This window comes from Panthera leo, chromosome B4 (genome assembly GCF_018350215.1).
Source record: "Panthera leo isolate Ple1 chromosome B4, P.leo_Ple1_pat1.1, whole genome shotgun sequence".
NCBI lineage: Eukaryota > Metazoa > Chordata > Mammalia > Carnivora > Felidae > Panthera > Panthera leo.
The window spans coordinates 24,475,739-24,495,753 of NC_056685.1; the positions used below are offsets into that span (position 1 = coordinate 24,475,739).

Here is a 20,015-nt window from a genome sequence, read left to right on the forward strand (position 1 = left end):
TCGAAACAGCACACCTATATCCCTTGGATAAAAGCCTAGTAGTGCAATTGCTTGGTTGTAGGGTAGTTCTATTTTTAGTTTTTTGAGGAACTTCCATACTGTTTTCCAGAGTGGCTGCACCAGCTTGCATTCCCAAAAATGAAGATACTTAATTCTTTGATTTCTTGAACCTTTTCTAGGAGAATGTGCACATTAAGTATGTAGTTAATACAGGCACTTTGGGGAATCTATACATAAACTCTGAATCACAAAATTATCACTAAATAAATTGTAAGTATTATTTTATTTGGTAGTAGGTCAGACTAATAGATTGTGATTTCACAACATGTGTTTCTTTTGATTACAGATTCTTGAAACTATGCCGATGACTGAGAAAGTTGAAGAGTTGCTACATGTCATAGGCCCATTTTATGAAATTGTAGAAGACAAAAAGAGTAGCAAAAGTTCTGACTTAACCTCAGGTTGGACTGTTTTACCTTGTTTTTAGTTCAGCAGATGACACATTATGCATGCATTAATATTTATATGTCTAATTTTTGTTTTACTTTCACATGCCAGTCCGACTGGAGAAAATCTCTAAATACTTAGAAGGTAGGAATAATGAAATCCACGTAAAAATTTTATTTGAAATTTACACGCTAAAGAATTCTGCACATATTTATAAAACTTACAAGCTTGTCACGCAAGTTTTTGTTCCAAGCAAATATATTGCATAAAGTTCAAAAATATTATAAATGCTTAAGTTTTAACCCTGCAGTTATTAAAACATGACAAATGATTCACTAAGTGTATTCAAAATTGTAGCAGAATTCATGGTTGTATTTTGATAGATCATACTTTCTGATTTGGTTTTTGAATTACATTAGCAGTGACAATGGCTGAAATTATTTTCTAGCTAATTTTAACGTGGCTATGTTTATAGTATGGTTTATTACAGTATAGCAACCTGACACAAGATGTCAGTGAATTCACTTAGCTAGGTTATTTATTTATTTATTTATTTTTTTAGAATTCTAATTTCATGTTCTCAGGAAAGAATTGAAAGGCTTATCTTTTACATAGTAAGAAGAGTTGAATAATAGGTAAATTTGCTGTTATTAACTATAAACATTTGATCTTTAATTTTTTTTTTTTAGAAAGCAGACTGAAATGAGCCTGTAAGAATTATTTCAAATGAAAATTACCTGTGTTTTATTTTCCTGACATCCCTATTTACAAGATACCTTTCACTAATTAATGGAAATTAGGTATTTCAGAACAGTTATCTTCCTGTCTGTCGTAAGACCTGCAGTTTGTATCTGCAATTGTAATTGATAGACTGCTTGCTGAGCATAACGCTCATATAACCACATCCTCTATATCTGATTTACCTAAAGGAGTCAAATTTTAACAAATAATCTTCCTTATAATTTGTACTATTTAGTGCAGAAAAAATATTAAATATTTTCTCTGTGTGAAGCATGTTGTTAGGATTCAGAGGAGAGTAAATCTGGACCTGTTTTAGTAGTATGAGGCTAGAGGCAAATGTTTGAACAACTAATTATAAAGACAAGGTAGAATGAATAATGATAATAAAGGCTCAGATCCATAATCCCTAAGCTGTAATTTAAAAATTCAAAAAACTTAATAAACCAAACATTCTTTTGTAATTCCTTTGAGAGGAAAGACTGTCCTGACATGAACTAATTGAGGAACAGACCTCTGAAATGACAAGGGGCTGTTTTAAGTCTTTATTTTATTTAGTGTGACTATTCATGTGTTTCGTTGTAAAAACTTTATTATTATTTTTTTAGTGGGAGCTGCCTTAAAATTCTGTTGAAGGTGTTACATAATATATAGTACATATAGTGTATGACCTTTGCAAAATTAGAAAACTGGATTTTAAATCATATCTGGACCTAAGAGTTGTAAGGGATGTGTACCCATACCATAATTTATTTAACCTGTACCATTCTAACGGACATTTAGATGTTTCCTCTTTTTTTATGTTGTTTTTTATTTTTATTGCATTATACTTATTAGTTTCCTCTTATTAGTTTCCTCTTCTGATCTTCAAAAATGCTGCTGAAAGTAACCCTGTATAAATGTCATTAAATATATGTGTAAGTATATCTGTAAGAAATTATTTCTTACAGATACAATATTAGAAGTCTAACTGCAGAGATCAAAGTATATGGGTGTTTCATAGTTTGCAATCTTGAAAAAAAAATTTTTTTTAAACAAGGAATCCTATTAAAAGTAGCCACTTAAGCCCAGTAGAACAGATGTATCTGTTTTGCTTGGGCTTTTTCATAATATACATACATAGTTTTGAAATCAGGAAATATGAACTGTCCGACTTTGTTCTTTTTCAAGATTGTTTTAACCATTATGGATCCTTGTCATTTCCATATGAATTTTAGAATCAGCTTGTTAATTTTTGCAAAAAGGACCATCTAGGATTCTTAAAGGAATTGCAATGAATTATAGATCATTTAGAGGAGTTTTGTCATCTCAGCAATATTGTCTTCCAATCCATTTATTTAGTTCTTTAATTTCTTTCAACAGTGTTTTGTCATTTGCAGTATACAATTCTTTGACTTTCTTTTGTGTACTGCGAAGCATTTTATTCTTTTCGCTGCTATTATAGATTATTTTCTAATTTCATTTTTGGACTGTTCATTGTTAGCTTGTAGAAATTCACTTGATTTTGTTTATTGATCTTATATCCTGCAATCTCGCCAAACCATTTGTTAGTTCTAATAGTTTTTGGGTGGATTCCTTAGGATTTCATGTATACAGAGCATGTCATGTGCTTACTTCTTCCTTTTCAATCTGGATGCATTTTATTTATGTTTCTTGCCTAATTGCCATGGCAAGAACTTCTAATACGATATTAAACAGAGATGGCAAAAGTAGACATCCTTGTCTTGTTCCTTATTTTATTTATTTTTTTATTTTTTTCTTCATTCTTTCTTGTTCCTTATTTTAGGAGCAAAAAACATTCAATCCTTTAACATTAATTATTATGTTAGTTGTGCATTTTTGTAGATGCCCTTTACCAGATTGAGGAAATTCTCTTACATTTTTAATTTCGTCAACATTATTGTCATGTCAAATGCTTTGTCAGCATCTATTGTGATAATCATGTGACTATTGTCATGAACTGAATTTTGGATGTTGAGTAGGGCTAGTGAGTAATTCTCTGTGCTTTCTATACCTCTCATCACAGAAATGCCATTTAATGGGGGTTTGGGAGATTTCCTGTTGCTTAGTTTTGTTGAAGATGTCCATGAGTGGTGGGTGTTTTTGTTTCTTGTTTTTTTGTTGTTGTTATTCTTTTTCTTGGTTGTCAGGGAGAGAGCAAGATTTATAAACTGTGATGCTGCCTTGGTTCTCTAAGAGAGAGTAGAACATAATGGCAATGATAGAGTTGAATTTTTACTCTTCTGTTCCTGTTTAAAATGTATGGAGATTTTGGCATTTAATATGTTGTTTGAGATGCAGGGAAGCATTCAAAATGCATTTGTGGGGCCGCCTGGGTGGCTCAGTCGGTTAGGCATCCGGCTTCGGCTCAGGTCATGATCTCGCGGTCCGTGGGTTCAAGCCCCCCCGTCGGGCTGTGTGCTGACAGCTCAGAGCCTGGAGCCTGTTTCAGATTCTGTGTGTCTCCCTCTCTCTCTGACTCTCCCCCCGTTCATGCTCTGTCTCTCCCTGTCTCAAAAATAAATAAAAAGGTTAAAAAAAAAAAAAGAAATGCATTTGTGTAAGTGAAAATGAAGCACAAAAATTTATGGAGAGAGACCACTGTTTTTGACCAGTAGCCACTTAGGAGGCCTTTATTATCTTAAAGGGTGATGGAAATGTAATTCCCTCTCTCTCAAAATGAAGTACAGTAACCAAAAGCATTGGCATCATGTGGGAGCCTTATGGTAATACAGAATCTTAGGCCACCCCAGACTTGCTGATTCAGAATCTGCATTTTAACTAGATCTAAGGTGATTCCTATGCATATTAACATTTGAAAAATTCTGATGAATTTCCTCTGAAGATATGACTGGCCAGTAGGACAATGTGCCTTTTTAAATGATTGATCACATTAATGGATGCTTTAAAATAAAAATAAATATAAAGACATAATAATATAGGTAGTGTACCTAAAGCCTTAAAAGTAAGAAAAGGATAAAAAATTTTTAAATGTAGTTCTGTTGATGACATTGATGATATTGTTGTGTTTATGTTTTCAGTATGCTAGGATATAGCAACTGTCTCTTTATTTACTGTGTGTAAAGAGGATCCTTCATCTCTAACTTTTCTATTTTGATTGATATTAACTTAAAAATAACTCACCCTCTGCCTTGTTTAGGAAGGTTTTAAGATCGCTTTATCACTTTTGTTGTAAACTGAAGGAGTTTCTTTATGTAATGTATGTATAATCAAGGAAAAGAATACTTGCAGATATATGTCAAAATTCTAACTTTTACTTCAAAATTATTTTATTAGTTATTATAAAGGACAGTATTATTTGTAAATTACAGCATGATTGTGTGTTATAGCACTAGAGATTAAGTGATCATTTCATATTTTAGATCTTGGTAACGTTCTAACTTCTACTCCAAATGCCAAAACTGTTAATGGTAAAGCCGAAAGCAGTGATAGTGGAGCTGAGTCTGAGGAAGAAGAGGCCCAAGAAGAAGTGAAAGGAGCAGAACAAAGTGCTAATGGTAATCTTTGGATGATGAGCGAATAATTTTACATTCAATTAGATAAAAGAAGGGACGCCTGACTGTCTCAGTCAATAGAGCACATGACTCTTGATCTCGGGGTTGAGTTTTAGCCCCACGTTGGATGTAAAGATTACTTAAGAATAAAATCTTTAAAAAATAGATGAAAGAATATGGAGAAGTTGGGACTGATTTGGTGTTGTATGAGAATAGTGTGTATGGTGGGATGTGGGCTGTTGACCTTATCACCACTTTTCTGTGGACCAAAAGTGCATAGATAGAACTGAACACTAACAAGAATGGACCACTCCTCTAAATGTAATGCCTGAAATGCTGCATTAGAAATGTATTCATTTTATAGGGTGCCGGGCTGGCTTAGTCAGTATATCATGCAGCTGTTGATCTTGGGGTTGTGAGTTGGAGCCCCATGTTTGGCATAGTTTACTTAAAGAAACAAAAAGAAGAAATGTATTCATTTTAGGTATTGTTGCCAATATAAATGTGCATATGTGGCTTACCAAGAAGAGGAGAAATGTTTAAACTCTCAATACCTTGTCAAGAATAGAACGGAGAATTGGATATAGGAAGTTTTGATGGAGAGAGAACATTGGAGTCATAGGATACTGCATTGTGGGTGGGGGGCCCCACTGGTAGTAAGAGTACCAGTGATTCCTGGGAAGATTGGTTTAGAAAGGGGAGGCAGACAGACACTAAAACAAACCGCACGGCTTACTTTTGCCTTTACTTTCCAATAGGGTATGACAGATAATACCTTCTTCAAAGGATCTTTTTATTGACTATGTGGACCCATTTGTACTTCTGGGTCTCATAGGGCAATTTGCCTATGCTTGAGAGAGTGTAAAGACCTTGAGAAGTTATCTTTAAAGGGGATTCTAGGGATGCCTGGCTGGCTCAGTCAGTAGAGCATGTGACTTTTGACCTTGGGGTCATGAATTTGAGCCTTACATGGGACGTGGAGCCTACTTAAAAATAAAATAAGATAGGTTCTAGAAGATTCACAGGGAACTGAAGTAGTTTTGAATGAGCGTTCAGCATATAATAAATCCCTTTTCAAGGAGTACCCCATCTCTCTGATCCAAGTAGGAAACCATTCAAAGGGATTATGGTAGGTTGGGGAAATGATTACTGATATTAGAATATATATACAGAAGTTGACCTACTGTGAACTTTTATGAATCTCCCTACTTTCTTTTAAAAGATAAGAAAATGATGAAGAAATCTGCAGATCATAAGAATTTGGAAATCATTGTTACTAATGGCTATGATAAAGACGCCTCCACTCAAGATATACAGAATGACATTCATGCCAGTGCTTCCTTGAGTGGGAAAAATGCTGAAGAAATAAAGGCTGTAGATGAAAATTCGGAGCAAACTGGAAAAACTGCTGTCTGCATTCACCAAGGTATTGTCCCAGGATAATTATCTGTTTAGCCTCTTTCCTATGAATGCAGTGTTCTTTTCATTGTTTTAGGATATTTAGGAGCAATTTAGAATTTAAAAACTTCTTATTCAATAATATCTTAGGGTTTATTAATATTATAAGGGTGTATAGCTTTGAAAGATAGTGAATTAGAGGCAGGGCTTTTATATTTTTATTGAGACATTTTTAATTGTGTTTTTGTATGGTTTTTTTAAAATAAAATTTTGAGGGGCACCTGGGCAGCTCAGTCGGTTAAACATCTGACTCTTGGTTTCAGCTCAGGTCATGATCTTAACAGTTTGTAAGTGTGAGCCCCATGTTGAGCTCTGTATGGATAGCATGGAGCCTGCTTGGGATCCTCTCTCTCTCTCTCTCTCATCCTCCCAGCTTGCTCTCTCTCACTCTCTCAAAAAATAAATAATAAAAGCATAAGGAAAACAAGAAATATAATTACTTAATGTAACAACTGAACTTGCATAGTTGCATACCAATCTAGGCCTCCTAGTTGGTACTCAGTTTTCCCTTACAAGATTGTTTTATAAGGTTTGATCTGGACAGTGTCTTTGTATGATTACTTGATAAAATACAATCTTGTCAAATAAAAATTATCAACTATGTTGGAAGTTTTGTTATGTTAAAAGAAAAAAGTGTGGCTTGATAAATTTGTCTCCAGTGTGAAAATAATATAGAGCTGATAAATTTTGAGAGTGGAATAAATGCATTTTTCCTCAGTTAGAGAATAATAATCCCACTTGGACATTTGTTCATTTTCAGAGATAAATGATGACCATGTTGAAGATGTTTCAGGAATTCAGCATTTGACAAGTGATTCAGACAGTGAGGTCTACTGTGATTCCATGGAACAGTTTGGACAAGAAGAGGTAAAAATGACACTTTTAAAAAAAAAAAATTTTTTTTAACGTTTATTTATTATTAAGAGACAGAGAGAGACAGAGCGTGAGCAGGGGAGGGGCAGAGAGAGAGGGAGACACAGTATCCGAAGCAGGCTCTGGGCTCCAAGCTGTCAGCACAGAGCCTGACACACGGCTCGAACTCACAAACTGCGAGATCATGACCTGAGCCGAAGTCAGACACTTAACCGACTGAGCCACCCAGGTGCCCCGACACTTTTTAATTGGCAGATTTTCAATCTGAATTGTCAATTCTGAATATGTCAGAATTCAGTGCATAACTTCTGTTAATAGCAGATGTACATACACTGTTCATGGCTTTGAAGATATACCTCTAAAATTTTTTTTAAATATATAAACATTTGTATGTAGAATTATTTTTGTGAATTTAACGTATAAAATTCCTGAATGTTCAAAAATATTTCACTATTATAACTTGTTACTATATTTATATTTTTAAATATCCTGAGGGAGGTGAGATGGGGAGGCAGAAGGTAAACTTTATGCTAGACCCTGTGTTTGAAACGTTGACATACAAGAAAATCGAATAATTTTCAAATCTGTTCTACACACTGACTTCTTTTTTAAGTTTTGAAATATAATTGACATATGATGTTATATTAGTTTTAGGCATACAACATGTTGATTCAGTGATTCTGTACATTACTCAGTCCTCATCATGATAAGTGCAGTCACCATACAATGCTATTGCAATATTATTGACTATATTTCTTATGGTGTGCTTTCCACCTTTTTCACTCACTTATTTTATGAATGGAAGTTTGTATCTCTTAATCCCCTTTATTTCACCCATCCTCCCCCCCCACCCCGCCCCATCCACGTCTGCTTTGGCAGCCACTGGTTTCTTTTCTGTATTTAAGAGTTTGTTTAGATTTTGTTTGTTTGTTTTTTAGATTCCACATGTAAGTGAAATAATACAGTATTTGTCTTTCTGTGTCTGACTTATTTCACTTAGCCTAATATCCTCTATGTCCATCTATGTTGTCAAGAATGGCCAGATTTCATTCTTTTTCATGGCTGAGTTGATGTTCCGTTGTATATGTATACCATATTTTCTTTTTCCATTCATCTATCAATAAACACCTTGGGCTGCTTCTGTTATCTTAGCTGTTGTAAATAATGCTGCAGTAAACATAGACGTGCATGTATCTTTTCAAATTAGTGTGTTCATTTTCTTTGGGTACATACCCAATAGTGGAATTACTGGAGTGTATGGTATTTCTATTTTTAATTATGTGAAGAAGCTCTATACTGTTTTCCAGAGCGGCTGCATCAATTTACATTCCTACCAACAGTGCACAAGGGTTCTCATTTCATATCCTTACCAGCACTTGTTATTTCTTGTCATTTGGATACTAGCCATTCTGATGGGCGTAAGGGTGTGGTGCTTTTTGCATACAGTAATGTTTTTATCTTGTATTTATATTACCTTGGTTTCTGTCCTTTCCATAGGGTTGATGGTGTGAAACCATTGCATCTCTTTGGTTTTACTGAATTTTGAACATGTTAGAAGACCTCATGCTTTCAAGGGCCTCGTCTCACTTAACAAATTGTTTAAAACAAAGTCACCTTTTTTATTTTACAGTTTTTGTTTTCAGTCCAGTTTAAATAAATTGTGTAGCTTATAGATCCCTTTCTAAAAGGTTGAAACTTTGAAAGATTCAATCATTAGCAGTTACTGCTTTGTAGAAGCTAAAAATAGAAATGGTTCTAGAATAACCATTTAGTGGAATAGATAATGGATTGTAGGTACTGTTCTGAAACTGAAAAGAGATTTGGAGATAGGAAATATGTTTTCTGTATACATATATACATTCTTCCAACATCATTGCAAACCAGTAGACCATTACAGACCAGTGTACCTGGAATTTTGCTAGGTGGATTAGATTTCTAAGATTTTTTTTAATGATTACAAATGTTTTATTAAATATCCAATGAACTATGTACAACTTAGAAATATTTGCCATATATACTGTTTTTGTTTTTTTTTTTAAGTTTATTCATTTTGAGAGAGACTGAGTGAGCGGGGCGGGGTTGGGGCAGAGAGAGAGAGAGAAGGAGAGAGAATCCCAAGCAGGCCCCACACTGTCAGCGCAGAGCCCGATGGGGGGCTCGAACTCACAAAATGTGCAAGATCATCATCTGAGCTGAAACCAAGAGTTGGCCGCTTAACTGACTGAGCCACCTAGGCTCCCCATATACCATTCTTATATATTATGCCCTTTGGCATAATAACTTGATTTCAATTTTTTCTTCTTCTTTGACTCCTTAATTTGGTGTTCTTCAGGAATATGACTACTCCCTTGGTTTCAGCCACTACTCATACACTGATGTTTTTTATCTCCAACCTATATCTCTCTTCTGAATTCTAACTGACCTATTAAACATCTTGCCTAGGAACCTCAATTTATACTTCTCTATAACTATACCATTGTCTCTGTTCCCTTGAGACCCTCTGTATTTCTTATCTTGGTGAGTATCACAAAACCATCTGGTCTTTTCCTTTCCCGTACTTCCCACATTCAGTCTTCAACTCCTATTGATTCTCTAATCTCAGAAGTTCTCAAAGCAGCCTCTGTCCCACTACTACTTTATTGGTACAGGCTGTCGTCACTACTACACCTTTGACTTGGCTTATACTCATTCTGTAAGTTTTAATTCATATCATTTCTTCCAGGAAGTCTCCACTGAGCCCCAATATGAGTTAGGCACCCCTCCTGTGAGTTCCTATAGCAAGCACCCTTCGTCCATCTTTTTCATAATACTTATCAAACTATGCTGTAATGATCTTACTTCTCTCCCTTACCAAGCTATTTCTTTCTTCATATTATCCTTAGACTTTAGCATAGTAACTAGAACAAGAGTAGTAGACATTTTTATAAGTCTCTTGGATGAATGACTGACTCATGAGAACAATTCATTGCCAGAACTACTCAATACTTTATTCATGGATGAATCATTCCTATCCCATTTCTTTCCTACATATAGGAGGCAGAAGGTGAATACATTTTTTAGAAAAATATTTTCTATCATAACATGAAAAAAGTTTTATAAAAACAGTAATTCTTCTATTGTCACAAAAACTTATGTTTATAGCTTTTAACTAAGTGTTGTTTTAAATTTGTAGTCTTTAGACAGCTTTACGTCAAACGGCAGACCATTTCGATATTACTTGAGTGGTGATCCCAATCAGCCCTTGGAAAGTCCTGGTTTTCCTGAAGATGTTCAAGGATCTCCGGGAAATGGCAACATTGGGGATATGCAGGTGGTAGCAGTTGAAGGAAAAGGTGAAGTAAAGCATGGAGGAGAAGATGGCCGAAGTAACAGTGGAGCACCACACCGTGAGAGACGGGGTGGAGAAAATGAGGAATTCTCTAATGTCAGAAGAGGGAGAGGTGTGTATTCTTTTTTGTTCTTGTTGACTGACTATCTTTAGAAACTAATTAGCAAAAAGTTTAGGTAAGGAGAGACATTAGAACTCTCAATTTACCAAGGGAATGTTAAAAGTTATCCTTCTATAATGTCTGACCACTTTTCTTTACACCTAGTTCTCTTCTTAGACTCTACCCCCCACCCCCAAGGCATAGTAGTGTGATCTCTGAAGGTATAGGAGAAAACATTCCTATTTCTATATCTTTTATGCAATTTTTTGAAGTAGCCAAATTTATGTCCTTCTTGAACAGTCAGTTAATGGTTCCTCCAAATGCCCCTCTGCTTTTGTTTCCTACTGTAGGTAAAAATTTGAATTGTGTCTTTTGCACATTTCCCTACTTAAGTCAAAAGATATTGTTTAAAACTGACAAATCAAGTAATAGAGATAAAAGAACATTTAACAATACAAAGGCAAACATTAGGGAGTGACTGGGTGGCGTAGTTGCTTAAGGGTCTGATGTGTGATTTCAGCTCAGGTCAGATCTCACAGTTTGAGGGGTCGAGACCCACATCGGGCTCAGCGCTGACAGTGCAGAGCCTGCTTGGAATTCTCTCTTTCCCTCTCTCTCTCTGCCCCTCTCCCCCACTCTATCTCTCAAAATAAACAAATAAACATATTTTTAAAGTTAAAAAAAAAAAGGTAAACATTAAGAATGATAATGTGATCAGGTAACAATAGAGTTGAGGAGGGAAGCAAAGGGTGTGTGTGTATATATATATAAGTTTATGATGGTTTATAGTTAGGAATGAATAGGGACCATCAGAAAAGAGAATTAATGGAAAGACAAATACCATATGATCTCACTTATATGTAGAATCTAAAAAAACAAAAACAAAAGACCAAGCTTATAGACACAGAAATAGATAGATTGATGATTGCCAGAGGCAGGGGTGAAGGGGATGTGAAACAGGTCACGGGGTCAAAAGGTAAAAACTTCCAGTTATAAAATAAGTCATGGGGATGTAACATACAGCATGGTGTCCGTAGTTAATCAGACCTGTATTGCATATTTGAAAGTTGCTAAGATTGGGGCGCCTGGCTGGTGCAGTCATTTGAACATCCGACTCTTGATTTCGGCTTAGGTCATGATCCCAGGGTCGTGGGATCAGGCCCCATGGTGGGCTCCAGAGCTGAGCATGGAGCTTGCTTGGGATTCTTTCTCTCTCTTCCCCTCTGCCCCCTCCCTGGCTTGCAACCTGTCTTTCTAAAAGAAAATAAAAAAGAAAATAAAAAAAGAAAGTTGCTAAAATAGAAAAGTCTTAGAAATTATCACAAGGAAAAAAAAATCTGTAACTGTATGGTGACAGATGTTAACTGAACTTATTGCAGTGATCATTTTACAATATATACAAGTATTGAATCATTATATTGTACACTTAAAAAAAGGAAAATCCCTGCATAATTTCATGAGGTCATAAAAAGTTAAAGGATTAGCTGCATTTCTGATTGAAAAAAATCTACATAAAATAAAACGAATGAAGACGGGGAAGAAAAGAGAAGATTAATGGTATTAAGAACATTATTCTTAAAAATTACCATTTTAACATATACCAAATTGTGAGTATTTAATGAAGAAGAGAAAGATCACAACATATTACTAGAGCCATGGATTCAGATCCCTTTCTTTAGGCAATTTACCAAAATCGCATGTATGAAAGGCTTTCTATCGACAACCCTGACTTCACCCCGCCTACAAAACATTACAACTCCCAGCAATCACAGGGGTCCATACAAGTGGCAGCCCCTGAAGTGAAGCTTCGTGAGCCTTACGGTAAATCTGCCTCAGCATTAAACAAATCTTATTGAGCTTTTCTTTGTCAGGCCCTGTTCTGGATCCTGGGGATGCTATAGAGAACAGGACAAAGCCCCTCTTTTCGCGGAGCTCATGTTCCAGTAAAGGGGAGCTGACAGTAAATAAGTAAATAATTGAGATTCTTTGTGAATGATAAGTGCTCTGAAGAAAAAAAAATGAGTAATTAGATAATGACTGGAGATGAGGATTTACCATAACAGGGGAATGGCCTGATTAATTCTGTCTTTGCGAAGGCTTGTTTGAAAGCTGACTATGACATAGGATATAGTAAAGTGAGCAGAGAGGAGAGTAATTCTCTAGTGTCATCAGTACCCATTGACAGGCCGTCACAGAATATATGAATCTCTTTTTTTTTTTTTTGGAGAAACAATTTTTATTTTTTATTTTTTTTTAAATTTACATCCAAATTAGTCAGCATATAGTGCAACAATGATTTCAGGAGTAGATTCCTTAGTGCCCCTTACCCATTTAGCCCATCCCCCCTCCCACAACCCCTCCCGTAACCCTCAGTCTGTTCTCCATATTTATGACTCTTCTGTTTCGTCCCCCTCCCTGTTTTTATATTATTTTTGTTTCCTGAATATCTCAATCTCTTAAGGATGAAGGAAAAAAAACTAAGCCACAGACCAGACTTTCCACCTTTTTTCCCCTTGTAAATTCTATACCAATAGCTGAAGTGGTTCTTTTCTTGAAGAACCACTTCAAAATTTACTTCCTTTCAATACAAGAGTAGAGGTCTTCTTGAAAATGGCATCAGGGGTGCCTGGGTGGCTCAGTCAGTTGAGCATCTGACTCTTGATTTCAGCTCAGGTCATGATCTCGGGGTTCATGGGATCAAGCCCTTGCATCGGACTCTGCACTGGCAGGGTGGAGCCTGCATGGGGGTTCTCTCTCTGCCCCTCTTGTGCGCATGCTCTCTCTCTCTCAATAAATAAATAAACGTTTTCAAAAAAGCAAAGAAAATAACATCAGGCACAACACCTCAGTGTACTCTTTGAAGTTTAACTTGACAAACAGCTCTCATTCCATTTCTTTTGCAAGAACAAACACTGCTTGTTGCAAGCACAGCTTTGGGAATCCAGTTGCTGCTGTAGGGCTCCAGAATGCCAAAGGGCAATGAGGCAAACAGTTTCCTGTTTATTATTTAAAACGAAATAAACAAAACTTACCTATTGTATTAGCAAACATATAGAAACTCATAAACTCCATTTAGGCACAGTAGTGCTTTTTATATGCTGCAATATAAAACTGTTGCAGCCTTTCTGAAAAATACCTTGGTAACACTCATTAAGAACTTCTACTAACTTGTCATCCTTTCTTTGACCCAGTAACTCTCCTTTTTTGATTCTGTTTTTTCTAAAGAAATCAGCAGACATTTGGGCAAGAATTTATATACAAAGACATTCATTGCGGTGTTCTTTGTTTTTTGGTTTGGGGTTGTTTTTTTTTTTTAACGTTTATTTATTTTTGAGAGAGAGAGAGACAGAGTGCAAGCGAGGGAGGGGCAGAGAGAGAGGAGACACAGAATCCAAAGCAGGCTCCAGCCTCTGAGCTGTCAGCACAGAGCCCAACGTGGAGCTCAAACTCATGAACTGCGAGATCATGGCCTAAGCCGAAATCAGATGCTTAACTGACTGAGCCACCTAGATGCCCCTGGTTTGTTGTTTTTTTTTTTAATGTTTATTTATTATTTTTAGAGAGAGGCAGTCTCTGCACTCCCAGCACAGAGCCCAGCATGGTGCTCGATCCCATGAACCATGAGACCATGACCTGAGCTGAGATCGAGAGTAAGATGCTCAACCAACTGAGCCACCCAGGTGCCCCATGTCAGTATTATTTGTAATTGCAAAAATTTGGGATTATCTTATCCAAAAGTGGAGAACGATTGAGTAAATTCATTCATGGCCATGCTGGGGAATTTATGTAGCCATTTCAGTGTTTTTGTAATAAAATGTAAAAATGCAGATAAACATTTATGATATTTTTAAAGAGAAGAACACAAAATTATGTGTTGGGGTAATGCCTATTCTATAAATATATGCATGGGAAAAATAATGAATGGATACATGACAAAATCTTAGTAGTGGTAAGTGTAATAGAATTTATAAAAAGAGAAATACATTTAAAAACCTTTTGGGTTTGGGGCACCTGGGTGGGCCTGTTGGTTAAGCATCCAACTTTGGCTCATGTCATGCTCTCACCATTCATGAGTTTGAGCCCCACATCCAGCTGTCTGCTGTCAGCCAGGAGCCTGCTTTGGATTCTCTGTCTCCCTCTCTCTCTTTGCCCTTCCCCCGCTCATGTGCACACGTGTGCATGCTCTCTCTCTGTGTCTCTCTGAAAAATAAACATTAAAAAAAAAAGTACTCTTCGAATTTCTTCAGTCTTTTTACCTTATTAGTAAATAATTTTTGAAAATGCATCTGAAATATGTGAATTATATGCATTTTGTCATGTACTAGTGTAGTAAGTACATTGTAAAACATTAGCGAAGAGAATCTTTGACTATATCAATATCAGTAGAAGTAGAAGCTTCTATAGCTACTTCTTTGCTCCTGGTATTTTGTGTACTTCCTGATTGCTTCCACTCTGCTTTGGAGATTTAGATCTCAAAGAAATAACACAGGAAAATGAATAAAACACACTCTTTCTACTTTTGTAAGAATTATTTAAAACTGATTTTGCTCTCTTCAAATAGGGCATAGAATGCAACACTTGAGTGAAGGATCCAAGGGTCGGCAAGTGGGAAGTGGAGGTGATGGGGAACGCTGGGGCTCAGACAGAGGGTCAAGAGGCAGCCTCAATGAACAGATTGCTCTCGTCCTCATGCGCCTGCAGGAGGATATGCAGAACGTCCTTCAGAGACTTCATAAACTGGAAACGCTAACTGCTTCGCAGGTGAGCTTTTGAATTTGTCTTCTTCCACTGTTGATCCTGTATAACAGCATGTAAGTGTAATCTGTGTTGATCAGATTTATATAAATCAATGTAATGATTTTTTTTTTTTTTAATAAAAAGGATCTAGGGGCACTTGGCTGGCTCAGTGGATAGAGCATGTGACTCTTTATCTCGGGTTGTGAGTTTGAGCCCTGCATTGGGTGGAGAGATTACTTAAAAAATAAATAAAATAATTTTTCAAAAATAATACAAAATAAAAAGGATCTACTTTTGAAAATATTGGTTATTTAAGAAAAGACTGATCCAAAAGCTAACTACCACTTCATAGAAAATTTTTCGAGTGTAAAATTACCAGTACCGCGTTAGGGGTAGAAGTAGGGTGCTTGGTAATAGAAGAGGAAGAGCTGTTAAGGGGCTCCTGGCTGCCTCAGTCAGTGGAGCATTGGACTCTTGATGTCGGGGTTGTGGGTTCAGGCCCCACATTGGGTGCAGAGATTACTTCAAAATAAAATCTTAAAAAAAAAAAAAGAGAGAGAGGCTCCTGGGTTGCTCAGTTGGTTAAGTGTCTAGACAGCTTAAGTGTCTAGACAATCTTGATCTTGGCTCAGGTCATTATCTCACAGTTCATTAGATCGAGCCCTGCATCAGGCTCTGTACTGACAACGTGGAGCCTGCTTCGGATTCATTCTCTCTCTCTGTCTCTCTCTCTCTCTCTCTCTCTCTCTCTCTTTCTCTTTCTTTCTCTTTCTCTCTGTGTTTCTGTCTTTCTCTCTCTCTCTCATAATAAATAAATAAACTTCAAAAAAGAGCTTGGGGTGCCTGGGTGGCTCAGTCAATTGAGCATCCAACTTCAGCTCAGGTCATGATCTCGCAGTTCATGGGTTCGAGCCCCACATCAGGCTCTGTGCTGACAGCTCAGAACCTGGAGCCTGCTTCGGATTCTGTGTCTCCCTCCCTCTCTCTGCCCCTCCCCCGCTTGTGCGTGCATGCGTGTGTGTGTGTGTGTGTGTGTGTGTGTGTGTGTGCACGTGTGCGCTCTCTCTCAAAAATAAATTTAAAAAAAAATTTTTAAAAAAGGATGTTATATAGTGCAGTTCAAGGAAGTAGTAAACCATAACTAGTGCTTTGGAGTTCATCATTAAGGAGTCACTCTTTTGTAGTAAACATTGTCCTCTATCTTGACTTCTTTTTAAAATGCTGTAGAGATAGTATATTAAGTTACCAATTCTTTAGTGTAAATTAGTTGTAGGATCAAAACTTTAAAGCCAGACAGGAATGTAGAGTCATAGTTTGATGTTCGCAGTTATTTAACCCTGGAAGAGTAAGAATATTAAACCTTTGAAAACGCACTATAGCAAGTCATTGCAGAAACTAAAGCAGAACCCAGGCATCCTGTATCCTAGATCAGTGCTCTTTCTGTGCTGAATAAAACTAGACAGTTAAGTATGGAGGAGGTACTAAAGGAAAGGAAAAAGGTTCGGAGGAAGGGCTAGTTCATCTTGGTTCACAGTTTGGGGCTGGGCTGTGATAATCCCTGGATTTGGCTGCGATAATCCCAGGACTTGGCTGCAGAGCCTTCAGATGGCTGGCTACTAGTGCTGTGCCCCATTTGTCCTCTGACTTGTTCCTCTTGGAGTAATGTCTATTGCAGAAAAAGGCAACTAAACAGGCTGTCTGACCCATTATATAGTGCTGGGGGCACCTGGGTGGCTCAGGTTGGTTCAAGTAATGATCTCGTGGTTTGTGGGTTCGAGCCCCATCTTGGGCTCTGTGCTGACAGCTCAGAGCCTGGAGCCTGCTTCGGATTCTGTGTCTCCTCTCTCTGCCCCTCCCCACTCTTTCTCTCTCCCTCTCTCCCCCCCCCCCCCCCAAAATAAACATATATAGCATTGAAAAACATATATAGCATTAAAAAAAACACATATAGCATTGAAGCATCATGTTGTAAGAGATATTGTTAATTAAGATATTAAGTTAGTTAATCAAAGATGCGCTTCAGTTCCAAGATAAACAAATTAAATATAGATTCATTTAAAGAAACTACTACTGTAGGCTTTTTAAACAACTCCTATGAATATTTTAGCTTTTTTATCCTTTCAGTAACTCAGATTATCACAAGGTTTCTCTATTGTACATGTTTCAATGATTGTCAAGTACATTTTATCATCACTTAGACTGTGACTCTGTTGATGTTCATGAGTCTATGAACACCTTGTTGATTATTTGTATCTTTCATTAATAAGAAAATCTACTTTCTGTATTAGCTTGAGAAAAAATATATTTAAGGCCCATGATCTTATCAACTATCCCTAGATTAATACAAACTATATTAAAGAATAGCTAACCATGATGGAAATCTCATTCGTTCATTTAGTATTATTGAATGTTACTGTTCCAGTAGTCTGCCTTTTCTTATTCTGTGACTAATTATTTATTTATTTATTTTCTATCCTTTAATTTCCAAAGCATGCTCACTCATATCTGACTGAACAATAGTACATAAATATCCTTTTACAATAGGCCAGGACATCCATTTTATCCCAATTACACAAAAGGAAATAAATGCAAAATAGTGTTACGTGACTTCCTTTCATGAAATTATAAGACCCTACATGCATATATATTTTTAAGTCCCTTTATTCCCATTCCATCTTTTTGGCTGAACTTTATTCATATAATATCTGCCCTTGTTATAGGACCCTCTCTTGTGGAAGGCATTAGTATCCAGTCACCCAAGCCAAAAGTTGTTCTCCATCCCCCACTTCTAGTCATCAAGTGCTAACAAGACATCTTCTTAAATCTTTCTGGAATGGGTCCCCTCTCCGTTAGAATTCCCTTTAGAATTCCCTTTTCCAAGTCCACTTCTTCGTAAGTGTGACGTGAAAGATTTTAATTGCTCTGCCGCAGTTTTCTTTAGTCAGAGGTGACAGCTCCATGTCTATTCACTTTTGTAGTTCTTGTATCACGGTCATAGTCTTATCAACAGTAGCACAAATGTGGTTTTTAATCTCTTCCTGCTCTACAGCAGTTGGTTTAAAGCATGAATACAAAGTTTGATATCCAGACTTTATTGCTGACAATTCCTTTAAGAGTGTAACTGGATTTTTCTTGCTTGCTGTATCAGGATGATTAGTCTTGATTTCATATTCCAGCCTGTATCGAAAGTAATCCAGATCAGAGTCGGCTTTCAGGAACATCAGTTCCAGCTTATTGACCTCCACCTCCATGTTGAATAGTTTATGCTGTGACTTTTTAAAAGAGTAATTTGATACATTTAATGTCTTCATTGGTATTGAAATTCTGCTAAAAGTTCTTTTGATTTTTTTATCTTTCAAAGTTTTCTTTTTCACTCTTGTCTTACATAAAACAAACCAAAAAAAGATTCTGACATGTTAAGGACTTTTTCCTTAAAATTTGCATTATTCACAGCTGCTCTTCCTGCCCGTGGGTCCTGTCCCCATGCTTTAATAAGATCACCTTTTTGCACCCCACACCCCCCCCCGAAATTTTTTTTTGCATAATTCATTTGGATGAAGAAAAGAAGTAAATTGATGGCAAAGTAGTAGTAGATTGTAGAACTAAAGGAAATTTAGTTCAGTACCTCTAGTTCAGCAGATGAAGGAGAGATACAGAGAAAACACCTTACTGAATTGGTGGCAAAGCCAGTTCTATAACTAAACTTTCCAGATTTCTCATGCAGTGCACTTTCCATCACAGCAAGTGTCTGAGATTCATTCACTCAATGAATATTTGGTGAATGGCCACATACCAGATACTTTTCTGGGTAGTGGACACATAAATGAAAAGGGAGACAGCACTGGGTAGCAGACCTTAGAACAAACTACCTGGTTTCAAATCCTGACTCTGCCACTTATTTTTTTTTAGGCTTTTTTTTTTTTTTTTTTTTTATGTTTCTTTATTTTTGAGAGAGAGAGACAGAGTGTGAGCGGGAGAAGGAGCAGAGACAGAGGGAGACGCAGAATCTGAAGCAGGCTCCAGGCTCTAAGCTGTCCACACAAAGCCTGGTGCAGGGCTCAAACTCATGAACAGTGAGATCATGACCTGAGCCAAAGTCGGACGCTTAACCGACTGAGCCACCCAGGCGCCCTCTGCCACTTATTGTTTGATTTTCAATTAGGTTACTTTACTTTTCTGTGTCTCAGTTTCTTTATCTATTAAATGAAAATACTAATAATACCTACATCATAGGATTGTTCAGGGGATAAATTAAAATGCATAGTACAGTGCCTGGAACACTCATGTGACATTTACATATTGTCACATGAGATGATGGTGGTGACAATAACAATGATAATAAGACTGCTTGGTTTCTTCCCTCAGGAAGTTCACAGCCTTAGAGAGGACCTAATTTAAATAATTCTCTGTCTTCATAGTTTCTTTGCAGTGGTTACAATTGTGTGGGATTTTTCCTCTCAAAAATATTTTCAAAAAAATTCAGTAATCCTTAGCTTAATCCAGGAATAGAATGGTAAATAGAATTTCTAACTATTTCAAAGCTACATAAAAGCCACTTGATACCAACAAAGATTCTTTGTTCAATTAAACTTCAGTCAGGGGCGCCTGGGTGGCTTGGTCGGTTAAGCATCCAACTTCGGCTCAGGTCATGATCTCAAGGTCCGTGGGTTCGAGCCCCGAGTCGGGCTCTGTGCTGACCGCTCAGAGCCTGGAGCCTGTTTCAGATTCTGTCTCCCTCTCTCTCTGCCCCTCCCCTGTTCATCCTCTGTCTCTCTCTGTCTCAAAAATAAATAAACGTTAAAATAAAAATAAAATAAAC

At 36.8% G+C, this 20,015-nt stretch overlaps 2 protein-coding genes across 6 annotated transcripts in view; one reads left to right on the forward strand and one right to left on the reverse strand.

The window, feature by feature from the left end:
* The window catches only part of ACBD5 (acyl-CoA binding domain containing 5), a 44,925-nt gene that overhangs the window by 16,235 nt on the left and 8,675 nt on the right, over positions 1-20,015 (forward strand). For 3 of the 5 annotated variants that reach the window (XM_042945176.1, XM_042945175.1, XM_042945172.1), the window contains exons 5-11: positions 347-461; positions 559-591; positions 4,569-4,703; positions 5,923-6,126; positions 6,919-7,025; positions 10,204-10,471; positions 15,021-15,220. In XM_042945176.1, coding sequence (XP_042801110.1) covers positions 347-461; positions 559-591; positions 4,569-4,703; positions 5,923-6,126; positions 6,919-7,025; positions 10,204-10,471; positions 15,021-15,220 — 1,062 coding nt within the window. The remainder of the gene's footprint in view (positions 1-346; positions 462-558; positions 592-4,568; positions 4,704-5,922; positions 6,127-6,918; positions 7,026-10,203; positions 10,472-15,020; positions 15,221-20,015) is intronic. The other 2 variants (XM_042945173.1, XM_042945174.1) reach the window with 2 other exon arrangements.
* On the reverse strand, positions 17,677-18,447 carry LOC122223994 (spindle and kinetochore-associated protein 2-like). Its single transcript, XM_042945177.1, has one exon. The coding sequence runs from the start codon at positions 18,445-18,447 to the stop codon at positions 18,163-18,165; it is 285 nt and encodes a 94-aa protein (XP_042801111.1). The 3' UTR covers positions 17,677-18,162.